The 15727-nt window shown below is 37.3% G+C and overlaps 1 protein-coding gene across 5 annotated transcripts in view; it reads right to left on the bottom strand.

Annotated features, from left to right (window-relative positions):
• The window catches only part of SIPA1L2 (signal induced proliferation associated 1 like 2), a 238632-nt gene that overhangs the window by 72041 nt on the left and 150864 nt on the right, over positions 1-15727 (bottom strand). For all 5 annotated transcript variants that reach the window (XM_012506652.2, XM_030812675.1, XM_030812673.1 and 2 more), the window contains 3 exons: positions 14886-15060; positions 10713-10816; positions 2471-2628 (listed from right to left, as the gene is read on the bottom strand). In XM_012506652.2, coding sequence (XP_012362106.2) covers positions 2471-2628; positions 10713-10816; positions 14886-15060 — 437 coding nt within the window. The remainder of the gene's footprint in view (positions 1-2470; positions 2629-10712; positions 10817-14885; positions 15061-15727) is intronic.

Genomic DNA, 15727 nt, shown 5'->3' with positions numbered 1-15727 from the left:
CAGGCTAAAAGCGAGATGTTTTGTGGGGCTTTGGGGGTGTTGCCTCATTTCGCCTAGTTCCAGTGGACCCAGCATAACTGCTCGAGCATTCTGCTGCGCTCATGGGGGAGACCTGACTCCCTCTGTAGGGTGGGAGTGTGGTCTTCTGTTCCGGCAGGTACACCTGACAGGCTGCACGATTTTCATTAGAGAAGGTGATCTCAACCGCACAGCCCCTTCTGACAGCTGTAAGGCCTATGAATTGGCATTGGTACTGTGGGTCCGCGTCAGCAAGAATACGCTGCCACTCACCACCCGCACAAAGCTCAGGAGAAAAACAGCTTTCACGGGAGCTTGCCACTCTGGATTAGAACACAGCAAACTTTAAGAAAACTGCAGAGCTGGACTATATCATTTCCTTAGAAATTATTTTAATAAATTTATTTCTCCATTAGAATATTTAGAGGAGTATCACAGGAAACAGACCAAAATAAGGTGTTTTTAGAAAATGTGGGCATGCCAACCTTATTCCATAGATAGAGTAAGGATAGCTTCATAAAATGTTATGGAATTCATGTGACTACAGGATTACTCAAGATTATTATTGATTCTTTAAGAAATACTAGTGAAGTTTTTAAGCAAGATCAACGAAGCTGATGAGGCACTCCCAAAAATGTTAGGCACTTGAACTGATGTTACATTTGAATCTCATTAGTAAAGGTTAATTTAGTAATAACAGTGTGGTTTCTTAAAAACCAGTGACTCCATCTCTGAATGATTGGCATATGGTATCTTTATTACCGAAAAAATAATGCAATGTACTTTGTTTATATGTAAGAGATCTCTGTGGTGTTTTCAAAAACATTAATTAAATACATTCAAAACATTTAATTAGATTCAAAAACATTTATTTCTTTTAGGTTTTCTGGTTTTAATTAGACAACTCAGATTTTTAATTAAACTGAGTTGTTTAATTAAAACCAGAAAACCTAAAAGAAATAAATTGAACAGGTATTGCCTATCTTTACAATTGTTTGTGCTAATGAACTAGCTCATGATATAAGCATAAAGATAGCAAGTAATTTAAAATACTCAATTTGACCTAAAAATAGCCACCCATCAAATAACACCAAATACAATACAATAAAGCCTTATACTTCAGTTTTCCCAATCCATTAGGAAGGTTCATTTTATTCTTCAGAATTACCATGTGCTGGATGAGGTCCCAGGAAGAAAAGGCCAACTCACCAGGTTTGTACCAGTATTATCTATTTTAAGCCTATCATTTGTATAGAGGAGATACCATATTCTTTCAAATATCACTTTTAAAAAGTAGTTCTGAGCATTTAGGCCAGTGGTCTTAAACCCAGATGTGTGTAAGAATGACTATGGAGGAAAGTATAGAGATGCCAGGTGTACTGCATTAGAACACAGCACAGTAGAGCCACAGACTAGGGCTATGTTTAAAAAGGCGACTGGGAGGTAAAATGCAGGGTAAGAACTGCTGGTTTTCAGACTTTGTTCTAAGATGGCTTGGGCATCTGTAGGGTGAGATGTAAAATGGCAACTTCTCACATACAGACTAATTTCTCTTTTGCCTTTAGGAAGCAAGCTCTGTAGTCTTCACTTTCTTACAAGGAATAGTCATGTCTCTGAACTAGGCCCAGTGGGCAGCTGAATTGGCAACTACTGTTTTAAGATGATAAATGAAAATAACCTTGGATGAATGTCAGGAACTCCAATAGGTGTTTTACATAATTTAAGCTATTTATTCATCATAACAACATACTAAAGTAGGTACTATCATTACCATTATCTTCAATTTTAAGATCAGGAATCAAATGTTAAGAAAAATAAAGTAAGCCACACAAAGCCCTATGATAAGTGGTAAAGCTGGTTTCAAACTCTGGTCAAAGACCCATTGTTTTACCAATACCCCACATGATATGATCATTTGGCTGCAGTTATTTCCCAAGACAGAGTCTGGGAGTAGTGGTTAAGTATAAAGCAGGCCTTGTCAGAGCCAGTCTTGGGATTCCAAGGCACGCATGTGGCCTTTTGAAGTCACCCAACAAGTGTCAACTCCTTGTTTCAGCAGCCCTGCAAAGATCCAAGATCTTTGATGAAAAGAAATGTTTTACTGCCATAATACTTACTTCTCCTAGATAAGCACTTAACCAGCCACTTCATCCAACTCAGAGGAGGATACCAATTAAGCTATTGATTCTGGCTCAAGTTTTTAGGAGAAAAACAGAGGAAATGTGTAATCCACCATTTTAAAGTGCTAATTTCACTTTTTTTTGAAAAAGTGCATGTCACTTTTTCAAGGGGGTAAAATGGGAAGAAGGCAATTATTTCTTACAGAAAGTGTCTGAGTAATTGGAAAATCACAAAGTTGGAAATAATAATTGTCAAACAAAGATATTTTTGGGAAAAGACGCCCTGTTGAAATAAACCTGGGAGAATGGTAGATCAGGGATGACTGACTCACCTGTAACACACATTTTCGGTACATGGATTATGCACTTTGACTATGACAAAGACATGCTGAAAGTGAGACCGGATGCTTTTTGGAGTAAAAGGAAGTGCGCCAGGCTCCTGGAAGACGATGGTGACGATGTCATTTCCTATGTGCCTTTTCCTCAGCAGCTGTGGTCAAGAAAGTGAAGAGTTACAAGTAAGTTTTTCTTTAAAACAAAATATACATATATAATTCACTCATCTTTCAGCTTGAAGGAGTGATTTTAAAAAAGCACAGTCATTCTTTGGAAGTCAGTGCTCCTAAATTTGGCATAGAAAAAGCAAAACGGGCTTCATCTAAAAGACCAGTGGAAAGAAAAGCCTAAATATTTAAGTTTATCTCTTTCATTTTAAAATTCAATTTGTACTCTCTCCCCTTTTTGTCTTTATCCAGTTCCTCTTTTTAAACCCCTAAAATAATAGCACATTAGAGCTCACAACGCTTTAAGAAATGTTGTAGTTTAAGCTCTAGAAGACAAAGTCCAAGAGAGGGTACAGGTTTGCTGAAAGGTCCTACACTATCACACCAGCAGGCCTCAGCTTGTATCCTGTGCTCCCACAGTAAAGTAACGTGCATTTCTGCAACAAAAATACAGAACACTGTCATTTTGGTGGGCAATAATACAAACCAATTAACGGAACCCTGGCCATTTAAAATGCAATTCAGAAACACAGAATTCCACTGGATTAATAACCAGAAGCCTAATCATTCGTAATTTTATAAATCACAAATCTGGCAGGGGGAAGGACACTCAGAGCAGTAACACTTGACCAACGCCTTTACTTTTGATGTCCCTTCTGCCAAGAACGCCCCTTTCCCTCCAGGTTTCTCCCAGACAACGCAGTTGTCTCTGTAGATCCAACCTCATCTGAAAGAAACTTCCTATTTCCCAGGCCTATTTCTATTACACTGGTTGTTGTACTGTCTCCTAATGGTTGGTTTACTTCTTCTGCATCAGGTCATCACCTTCATGAGGGCACAGAAGTGTCATACTGACTTTCAGTTTCCTAGTTTCTAATGGTGTGCCAGGCAAAGGAGGTACCCCATACACATTTGTTTAACAAATAAATAATCCAAATATACATTTACTGCCACATCACATTATGCATTAAAATTGTGACCACTTCTTTCCTATGAACACATGCCAATAAATCCACATAAAGGCACTCTGAAAGCTTATGCAAGTAAAGGCATAGATCTGTGCTCTCAAAGTTTGTGATCTTCAGTTTTAATACATAAAACAATCCTTACACAACTTGGTGATGTCATTGCTGGAATGTGACAATCTCAGATAGTAAATCTCTTTTTACTAGCAATATGAAAGACCACGACCTTACCCTTAAATTTATTTGGCACCTACAGCGCATATTCCACATAAAGACCATTAAGTTCAACTTTTAAAGCCTTTTAAACTCAGATACAAAAAGGATTTCATTGTCAGGTCCCTGACTTGTGATTTAGCATGATAAAAGGCCTGGAAAAGTGAGAATGAAATGTTCGTTCTTTCAGAGTTTTCTACAGGCCAGTTAAATTGCTGATTCATATGCTGAGAAATTCCTACTTAAATCCCCATGGTCAAAGTTATAAACACACAAAAATCATCTTACTGTCTAAGTTTGGAAACATACATTAATACATCATAATACAGACCCAATGAGCCACTTCATTTAAATATGTAGTTTTTAAAGAGTTTGCTGGATATTTAAAATGTGCCATTTCAAATGCATGTAAATAATCAGTGAAAACTATCTTTGGCAAGGACATTCTTTACTCTTTTCTCCAAAAATTGAAATACATGATTCATATGTATTGTAATGAGACAAGGAAAAATCAGGAATAGTTTTTAAAAATATGCCCATCATTGTGTTAAATGTATCTGTAGACAACAAAACACAGCAGTTCACACTCTACTTTATTCAATGCCCTTGAAACACAGGAATTCTCAGACTGTCAAAAGATGGAGCTCACTTTGGCCAAGGCCAGGCAGTGAGTTCAGCGCCTCCTACTTCCTGAGTGATTGCTGGTGTGTCTTCATGTTGGCCAGCCCTCTCAATTAAACACAGGGTGCAGGGAAGGCCTTGTTAGTCAGTGCTTCATGGCTGTTGAGACAGCAACGGCAAATTGCACAGTTATTCCTATCCAATTTATTTTCTTCCTGAAGGAAGATGCTGGGTCTGATTCTATACTTCACCACAGGACTATTTAAAGCACAAGTTAAAGTCTGGTTACCTTGACAACATGCCAAACCACTGTTGTCCCTTTCTAGACACATTCTTTTGCTTTGTAAAATGGGCCAAAAAATGTTTTCAAAAGTCTAGTTAATTTAACCATGGCCACATAATGCACTTTGTAGGAAAAAAATAAACCACTGGGGGCGGGAGCAAGAAGATTCATTAGGAAGGGTAAAATCTAAAGCTCTTTGAAGGAGACTAAAATAAGAAAAATGAACACTATCCTTTAATAGGATGCTTGAACTTGCTTCAGAGACTAAAGAAAGTATCTGGAAAATTAACAGAAATCTTAATCATTTTTCTGTTTTAGGACTTTGTCAAACATGAAATAAATAATTCCTTGAACTTGTTAAAGGCAAATGTTTTCTTTAGTATTTAGTTTATGTTTTTTTCTAACTGGTCAATGAAATTCTATACAATCAGAGTCTATAAATGGGGAAATGGGATGGCAAACCACAAACGAACGCAGCCTGGCAAAACCTGACGGTACTATTTGTTTGAGGGAATTGTGGGAATGACATCTTCTGGGGCGAACTTCTTTCTAGGTATGTAAAGCTAATGACAATTTTCAGTGATGTCAAGAGAACCAACTTATTAGTGTTTTCAACTGCAACAGTGAGTTAATAAATATTGTATTAGATAGATTTACATAGTCATTTCTACTAAATTTCTAACACTCAATTCCAGCTGTGAAACAGGAATAAGCTCTTGTTACGACAAGGAAAGAGAAAATGTGAGTCTTCACCCAATTCCATGGCAAAAGCATATAGATGCTACAGAAATACCATATATGGCCGTAGGTTTAGTCTCAGTTCCTTAAACAAACCAGGATCTCACAAGACCCGTTTTAACTTAGTGCAAAAATACAGTAAGATAGAAGGAGTACGTTCTAATTATTCGACAGTACAGTAGGGAAACTGTCATTAACGGCAATTTATTGTGTATTTCAAAACAGCTGCAAAAAAAATTTGAAATGTTCTCAACACAAATGTGTTTGTGGTGATAGATATGCCAATTATCCTGATGTGATCAATACACATTGTATGCAGGTATCAAAATTTGCGTGTAACCCCAAAATATGTACAACTATTATATATCAGTAAAAAAATTTTTTTTAATGAGAGGAAAAAACTCAAAAAGCAAACTGAGAAGAAGAAACCAGGAAGTGAAAATAAGTATCAGACAGCACACTTGGGTGAAAAATGAAAGCTGAATTAGATAGTATCTGCTAGCCTCTATGTATATGGGTTCATTTGTTAAATTCTTATTTTTAACCCAGTAAGACAGAAACAAACTGTTTTGCACCTAATGCTGGGGGAAAGCAGGCTGTACAACATGAAAGGGAACAGCCGGGATATGATTTAGAAGCTCATAAGAGTCAGAGAAGAGGAAGGTCATCTGCAGGTCTCCAGAGAAGGTCTTTAGAAAGAAGCAAATCCATATTCTCTAAACACACACAGGTTCTCAATCCTGGTCCTTGGGTTTGAATCTAAATCCTGTTACTAAAAAGGGGGCTGACAAAGACTCCTCTGACATGACTGGTCCCTTCCTACCTCTCCGACCTCATCACCTGCTCCTTACCATCTATACGGCATCTTGTCCCTCCTACAGAACAACTGGTTCCCACCCAAGGAACTTTGCCGTTCCTAATCTCTGGCCTGGAAAGCTCCTCCCCTTCACCGGGAGGGCTGGCTTTTCCTCTTTTAGGGAGATGGCCCTAATTTTGCACTTATACATACACATGCATGTACATAAACACACATATCACCTCATATAAACTATACTCAAGAGTTTACACCAGTAGTTAGAATTATGCCTTGAGTTTTAAGAGGCGTATAGAGTTTCCTACAGAAAAAGTTAATGTAGAAAAGCATTCTAAATAATAACTAAGGAAGGGCAACGTATACACCTTACCGCATAAATACAAAAGAAAGAAAAGTCTTGCCCACCTCCTGCAAAAACGTGAATGTTAGTGAACTGTTCTTATTTCTGATAGGCAAGAAGAGGATATTACATTTAATTAATGTTTGAAGGATTTGTCACTGATTTACCATTTCATATAATTATGATATTTTTACCAATAACAAAAGTAAATGTACAAACGAATTAAGAAATGTTGAACACTTTGCAAAGGAAGAAACAAAATAATCTAAGAATGCAGATCTTTAATGACTTCATAACAAAGTAAAGATTACAACAGGATTATGAAGATATAAATATCTCTTCTTTCTGGCACTAGGCAATACCAACCCTCACTCTAAGTAACAATCTTTGTGATATAGTATAAGTATATGCTCCTACTTAGGGTCTGGGAATAAAGCTACTCATGGAAAGCTAAGTAAGCATTTTATCCTTCCAGAATATTCTATAGTATTATGCATAGGTGAACCCAAGTATAGTCAGGACCCAAGGGCTCATAGCACTTAGTGAGGCAGGTTGTTCCAGTATTTACATGAGTCCTTAGCAACACCAACTAGGGACTTAAGGAAGTACACAAACTCTTTAAGGCAGGAGCTTACAATCAGTCTACCTACTATGGAGAAAAGGGCTCCAGGCTTAGCCCAAATATATCATCATTACCTCTTTGGTGTCAAGCCCATTACTAGAGTAAGACCAGTATCCTTTAATTAGCATCTCAGAAACCTAGGGGCTTGGTCTTACTCATTAGATACCTCCACGAGGTGTCAGGTACCCCTTCCCAATAGAGCAGCTAAAATGTTACGCATATATTAAAAAAGAAACAGGTTACTGTGTGCCAGGCACTGAGGCACCTCTACTTTATATGCCTACTTTGAAGAAAGAATTTCTTTGCCAAAGTGAAGTTTAAAGCTAATTTGTGAAGTTCTTCCCACTGATGACATCCCACGATGGCTTAACCATGACTTGTCTCCAGGGCAAGCAGGAGGAAAGCACACAGGGGAAGACAGCCCTGGGAAAAGTGGATGGACTGCCAGACAGATGCAGAGGGACTTGCAGGACTTAACTTTTGAAGAGAGAAAATAACTCCAAGAGCAGGGTTTCTTAATCATTCTTTTGGCCTGGTGAGTTTTTCTACACAAGAGTCAGAGACCATTCCAAAGATTAAAGCTCTTTTGCAACTGTGGTAAACTCTCTGAAGACTTTTAATACATCTTGGAATCGGCATCCAGCTTGATTTATTACAAGAAGGAACACAAGAAATTAGATCTGATGTGGACGAGTCTGGACCAGTTAAATGGTCACCAACTGTAGTGTAAGAAGCCAAGGTTACAGGCACAATTCATGTAGGGGCCAGTTAACTTTGCTAAGTCCTGTGGCTTCAAATTGCACTCATGAACCCAGCTGGTCATTTCAGACATTTCTGCCTTTGGTATTGACATAATTTGTGGGCATAGATGGCGAGGGTGAGAGAAATGGAGTCAATACAACTCATTAACAAATTTGGAAAACACATGTCCCAAGATTGCAAGTGGCATTATTTATCCACAAACAGAACATTCTGATGACAACCTGCGATTGCAAAATATTTTATTAAATGTCAAAAAATAATTTTCTGAAATAATTGATAAATTTAGTCTTTCGCTTTCTTAACCATTCAGAGTCTTAGTTTTTCATAATAGATCTTTTGGACTGGAGACAGGAAGATAAAATGCAAATTAGGTCATCCAAAATACAACTGGCTCTATATCTAATGAATTATAAAATAGTAACAACTAAAACTTAGTTCCATGCCTGGAACTATTTTAAGTGCTTTACATGCATTAATTTGCCTAATTCTCTATCTCCCAAGAAAGGTTCACTCATTCATTCATTATTCATTCAACAAATGTTTGTTGACTTCTTACCATGTTCTGGATACTGTTCTGGGCACACAGGGACACTTCAGGGAACAAAACAGATACAAATCCCAGCTTTCGCGAGTTTGTAATGTATAGCCTCAACTTACAGGGACTTTTCTTTTACTTTCCAGTTGGGGAAGTTTAACACACACACATCCTCCTCTACCCCCCAGTTGCATCTACATTTTCACTGCTTTGCTATCCTGATTTTTGTGCATACAATTTTTTCAAGGCTAGTTTCAGTGAAATGAAGTCAGGTACACAAAACTCTAATGTCTACAGATTTTGATTACGCTTCAATGAAAGGGGGTGGGAAAGCCAGTTTTGAGTTCTGGTAAAAGTTTACTTCAAACCTCTGGAGGTTGCCACATGTGGAATGCCAGGGCCAATTGAGCCTGAAGTCCAATGACTCAAGTAATTAGGGAACTGGAAAGGCTTTGTGGTTTGAATACTCGATGACAGGGGTCAAAAGTCACTGGCTCTATTTCTGCTAAAGTACTGACAGATTTTCTTGGCTTGAGTAACCCCTATCAGTTTTCTGAGCAACAACTCCCACAGAGTTTAATTACTGAATGATTCACAAGTATCTGCTGGACAACTGTCCTGGTCTAAATTAAGCCTCTTAAGATCCAGTGAATCTGTTCGGCATTATTGCAAATAAATTTTTGAGAGCTAAAATCCCTTAGGTTAAAATATACATAAATACATACATGTGATCTAGTGATTTTAAGTCTATCTTTAAAAATACACAGATGTGTAATCTAGAGATAGACTTTTTGAAGGTGGTAGGAAGAACTACGATTATTAGAAAACACTAGAAAATTCAGAAAGGACAAGCGATTGAGATAAGTATGAGATAGAAAATGGCAAGAAAATCCAGCTAGCAATTACCATGAGAAGAGACTGGGGGTCAGGGGCCTGCTTTCTCATCCTAGCTGGAGGATCTGAGGCTAAGGGGCTTCTTCCAACTAGTGATGGGAGAAGGGGAGGTAGTTGGCTGGTTTCCTCTTTGGGAAAAAATGCAGAATTAGACTAAATTTATATACTTTTATGAGTGTTTTTTAAAAAGGAAAAATTCTCTGTGACAATTAAATTTCACTCATTTGACAAATACCCATTGAGCAATTCCTATGTAGTCCTTGGTGCTTTAATATATTTACAGCAAAGGAGTATCAGTTAAGTGACATCCAGAGAACTGTCTCCCAAATGTGAAAATGAACTTTAACTCTGGATTTAACCTAAATACAATCAAATCCCTAAAATTAAATTATGTCAATGAATCAGTTATAAGATCCTAGTAATTCACAAACCTTTCTGTAAACAAATATTCAGAAACTCAAGCAGTCAATATTCTTCAAAAAAACTTCAGCTAAACATAGGCAGAGCCCAGAAGATTCTAAACAAGATGTGAAATGGAGCTTTAGCTATCCCATAGATCCTCTATCCCAAATGTAGGTCCTTTCCTATCTCAAGTGATCCTCCAAGTCTTCTCAAGCTCACAGTAGACAAAGCATTTCAAATATTTCTAGCGTAAGATAAAAATGGCCATAATTTCTAGTAATCTTTGCAAAAAAAACTTGCTTGACTCAAAAGTTATACCAAAAAGTAAATTATTTTACAATGATTTATGCATCATTCAAGTTTTCAAAGGTTCTTAATTCTTACTGAGTGGCTGTATTCAAAGCATGACGCACTCTGATTTTTTTCTCTTTAAAAGGCTCAAGAAATTTTGGCCAGTAAATCCATTTAAAACAACAAAAACGAAATGGAGAGGAACAGCTGAAAATAGCACCAGTAACAACTGCAAACAGTATTCTCTATAAATAAGCTATTTACCCACACGCAAAAACCGAAGTCAGGTCAACACAGTTGGCCTTTTCGTAATTAACATAGTTGAGACAAGTTTCTCTTAAGAAAAGATTTTGCTTAGCAAGCAATAGATCTGAGTGCAGAAGAGTTTCTAAGTTTTATATGAAAAAAGTGCAACAATATGCCCTTTAAAGCCCAAATACTTCCAAATGATCAAAGAGTTGAAGATCATTAATGCTATTCAAGAAAAACCCTCACTGATTCTTTGCAAGTTCTACATGCATCAGTATCATCAGTGGGCTCACCTCAGATTTCACACTCAGGGTAAAAAGCTCCAGGGTGGGGAAGACATACCTGTTGTCTGTTGTTGGGCATGTAGGGAAGCAGGGTTGACACGTGGAACATGAGTTCGTAGTCTTTGTATGTGGTATAGAGAGAGTGCGTGCCCGTGGAATCAGCTGAAAAACAAAGATGAATTACAGAAGCAAGGTAAGCTGCTACAAAATTAGTGCTTTAATATTTAAAAGGTTATTGTTGCAAAAACAAAAAACAAAAACCACCAAGCTCTACCCAACCAGAATCTGGACGCTGCCCATCCAGCTTTCATCAAGCACTGTTTCTACCACCTCCCGCTCCAGGACTGTGGTCTGAGGGGCTCCTTTCCTTCCCCACCGCTTTCTGCTGCACCTTCAGTTTCCTTGCTTTTCTTCTCTGTTCTTGCCCTCACAGTGTGGATTTAGGTGATCCACTGAAAGCGAAGTGCTTTTGCCACCAAGTGCACAGGTGAGCAGTGGAGAAGAGAAGCTGGTGCAGGTCTGGGTGCAATTATCTGAAGGGCATGACAAACTGGCAGATGGCCTGGCTGCATCCGTGTGTGTGTGTGTGTGTGTGTGTGTGTTTACAGTTAATTCTTAGTTATTCTTGGCACTAGATCTTCCAGAACCCAGAAAAATGAAATAAGATTGACTGAATATGGAAATGAGAACAAAAAATGTTATTTTGAATGTCTTTCCCTGAATGTAATTAATTTTTTTCTCCTTTCAACAGGAAGTACAGTGATACATCAAATGAATGAAGAATATGGAGAATGAATGTGATCACTTACAGTATATTATCCAGTGACATATATGGTAAAAAACTATGACATTTGAACCCCTATTAATCATAAAACTATTCATCTTTTGAAAAGGAGAATGATTCTTTGTAAATTCAAACTCCATCTGTATTATCAATAACAGTATCTCAGATTGAGAGTTTCACACATTGAAACTAACCTGCTGACTATAAAATACTTAAGTAATTTTGGAGTAAAGTTCTGAATGACTTTTTGCACATGGATAATGAAGACAAAAAGATATACAAAAAGGAAAATGTAAATGGAATTCAATTTGTCAATTCTTGATCTGTACAGTCTTATTTCTCTACTTTTTAAGCAACAAGAAACAGTGTTGTTAACATCATTTATTCCATTGTGTTTGTTGGGGAAACCTCTAAGTAGTCATTTTAGGTTAATCTTTTTTTAATCTAAAAATCTAAATTTTTACTTTAAAAACACAAAAACACTCAACCTTCATGGACTTACTATTTTCTTTCTGAACCCTACAGTATATCTTTCTTTCTAATATTTATAACCAATTCAGAAACAGACCTGAAAACTCTCTAGAAAAAATATCCTATAGAGTTCTTAGATGCTCCAAAAGACATTCAGAAAAGGCATTTTCATGAATAAGGAGAATACTTAGTGTTTACATATAATTACCAATAAATTAATTTACAGATGAAGAGAATATTCATCTAAAAAGTTATATATAAATCAGCCCTGCCAAAATAAAATTTCTTTTAACTATTCATTAAACACATATATGTTATTTTCAAAAGACTTCTTAGAAAGTAACATTCCATTTTAATTCTCTTGGCTCAGAACCTTGACAGTGAACATGGCTCTGGATGTGAGCAAGCACGGTCCCAGGGCAGGATGGATGCTCCTTCAATGAATAATGGACTCACTGATGACCAAACCAAAGGCTGGATGATGAGAATGCCTGGTATGTTTGATGACACCCATCACAACACTGCCATCAGGGTGGTTCAAATCCAGAAAGAGAAATGCTGACTGATACTAGGTTTCAGATTTAGGAAATTGTAAGGAAGAAAGAAAGATGCATTGCAGGGGGGAATGTACTTCTTAAAATGTGATAATAATATGTCTTTCTCAAGCCATACTAAAAGAGGAATTTCTAAAATTAAATATTCTGAAAGTTTTTATGTGAAACATCAACAAGGTAATGGAGAACGTAGACTAACAAGGCTTGTTGTTCTGGGGTTTGCTATAAATATTTCTATTCAAAAAGGGATACAGGTTATCAATTTTATCATTCTCTGCACCTAGCTCAATAATGGCTTTTCAGGGCTGGGATTCTGTACTCTGCTCTAGTTAACAGAGCATCTTAGTGGCTCAAATCCCCTATGTTCCTACCCCATTTCATTTTGTGTTCAAGAGAGAAACAACCCATTTTAGAGCTGACAGGGAAATCCCAGATATTCTAGCCCAACATCCTGAACTTCCCTTGTGAGGAATCTGAGGCCCAGATTTGACCTAAGTCTTATGGGCAGACAGAGTTCTAACTAGAACTAAAATCCCCCAAATTTTAGAAGGAGATTTTTATTTGTCTGTTCCTCGAAAGACATAATTTTTATCTGACCATTCTCCCATACCTAATTCTTACATATCTCCTCTCTACTAAAAGAATGTCAGACTTCCTTGCATCTCACAGAATGCCTTGCTCATAAAAATAACTTACAGATTTATTATTAAAGTCAACATATCAAACTCTAGTTGTTACGTTCTCATCTCCTTGAGCTAAGGGTGCTTAATACTACATCTGCAATGTATCAAGGATAAGGCCTATGTCATCAAAATGCAAAGCCAATGTCAATTCTATATGCAGGAAAATACTTGGATTATCTATGTTGTAGTTTTACAGACGACACAGATCAGAAATTCTTTAAATGTTTTCTCAGTCCAGTTCACTGAAGAGAGACAACACACAATCACAGTAATAAGAGTTCACATCAGCAGTGGTTTTCCTGGAGGGACATCCTTAAGGACAGAATATCAGCATCTCTAGTGGGTGAATGGTTGTTTACAGAAAAGAGGAGTTTGAAAAAAACAAAAAAGAAAATCAGAAAAGGTCTCATTCGTCTTTCTTAAAATATACAGATATTCATATTTTGGGTACCATGAATTATTTCTGAGGCATGGGCATTATACATATAACGTAACAGTCAAACTCCAGCCCTGGCGTGTGTAGTGGACAACTAGGGGGCCCATGTGTGAGTTTACACCATCGCAGGGGCTTGTGAACTATCCTGTAACTGCTACTTTCAAAAACAGGTCTAAAAACAGAACTGACTATAGGCACCACCCTCATCCAGATGGAGTATCAGTGATAGTCCCAAGTGGAGTAGACTTGGGAACAGGGCTTGGTGACTAAGGAGAATAGAAGGCAGGAAGACACGGCCTCAGGCCACCTCGGTTACAATCCCAGCTCAGCCACACCCTGACGCTCCCACACAGAAAACTTCCACTTCACCATTCCTACTAGGAGTTGGGGCAAGAAGCTCGTCCAGATCCTCCAAGTTTAGACTATCTGTTCATCTCTTTTCATCCAAAGAGCAAACACTTAATTGTTTGATAATAAGCAGAATTTTCCAATATACATCAAATTACTCTGCCTGGTATTTCAGATACTCATAGCAACTGAGTAACAGCACAAAGACAACATATATTGAACTTACAGACATCACGAGAAACATGATTATCTATGTGTAGATATTAGACAAATTCATGCATCCTAGGAGGGCATAAAGCCCATGTTTTGGATTGGCCAGTCAATCTGCCACTGTACAGCTAGTAGGTGCCCCACTCAAGGGGATCTAAATAAAATCCTTGAAAAATAAGATGCATCAGTTTTTTTTGTTTTTGTTTTTGTTTTTTTTTTAAATTTTAGATCCAGGGGGTACATGTGCAAGTATGTTATAAGGGGATATTGTGTGAAGATGCATTAGCTTTTTAATCACTGTTCCACCTCCCTGGTTAACATCATGAATCTGGAAATGAACAAAATAAGCCCAATAACACAGCATGAATGGATGTGTTAATATTTTGTCTCTTAGAAATAAATGCAGTGCTTGTCCTTGGTATACTGAAACAGGGGTGTAATAGAAGAGGTTAGGGTAAAAGAAAGAAAATATTAAACGATTCTTCATGAAACACTGGGGAATCTCTCTGCTGGTGTTACAAAGGAAAAAGAATTGACCCTTTGAGCTTACCATGTGAAGCACATACCTCTTGAGAAATGTATTTCCTTTGTTCATCTGAGGAAATCTAAACTCTATTCCAAATAAGCTTTCTAGGCGGCTTCTGGGGCCGGGAACAGGAGGGCATGTGATCACTTACTTGGATTTATGAAGCACACCTACCTTTGGAGAATTAAAAATGTGCACACACACAAACATTAAACTTACTCTTATTGTCTAGCTGAGCTCGATATTTACTAAATCCTTTCAGTCGGACTCTCTGGCCCAGAAGATCAAGGAATTCTTCAAAAGCTGGTCCCGCCGTCTCATTGTTATACATCTCTTCCTCTGTGCTCTGGCCTGCTTTGCAATAAAGGATCCCGATCTTGTGCTGAAAGCTCAGCTGAAATGGGGGAGAAATATAATTACCTGGCAAAGCATATCAGACAAGCTAACTTCCAGTAAAATTAAAACTACAGAAGCTGAGAATTGTTCTAGGAAAGCATGCCAGAACAATTCCCATAAGTGAATAAGCAAAAGAGTAGGCAACTGCCACTGTGTGAGATGCTACAAATAATAACCCAGAAACCCCAGAATACAGCTGGAGACATGTCAGAAACCCTAACAAATTAAATGTATGGCTGTGGCCATGTGGGATTTGCCAGGTTTCCAAAAAGGATAGGAAGTCAAGGTTCAAGTATCTACTTAAAAATAGAACTGTGGAAATACTTAATCTTACACACTTCATATAGTAATTAGGATTATCTTCTAAGTCGGAAAGAAAAAAAGGCTACAAACTTTAAGTTTTTCTCTCTAGTAATACCTTTTATTTCTTTATCTGAATTTTATATATTTCTTGTAAATATGTAAGGCTATAAGGAAAAAACAAATTAAGGTCCGGTAAGGGTAGAATTCCAATGGAAATTATGATATATGTATGTAAACATTAAAATGTTTTGTTGCCATAAAAAAGTAACTCTGGCTTACAATTATATTCATTTGTTGCATTTTTTACTATTTTGAAAACATCTGCTAAATATACAGTGTACCATGAAGAATCTAATAGCAAC

Source organism: Nomascus leucogenys, chromosome 5, assembly GCF_006542625.1.
Source record: "Nomascus leucogenys isolate Asia chromosome 5, Asia_NLE_v1, whole genome shotgun sequence".
NCBI lineage: Eukaryota > Metazoa > Chordata > Mammalia > Primates > Hylobatidae > Nomascus > Nomascus leucogenys.
This window is presented reverse-complemented; position numbering and strand designations above follow the sequence as displayed.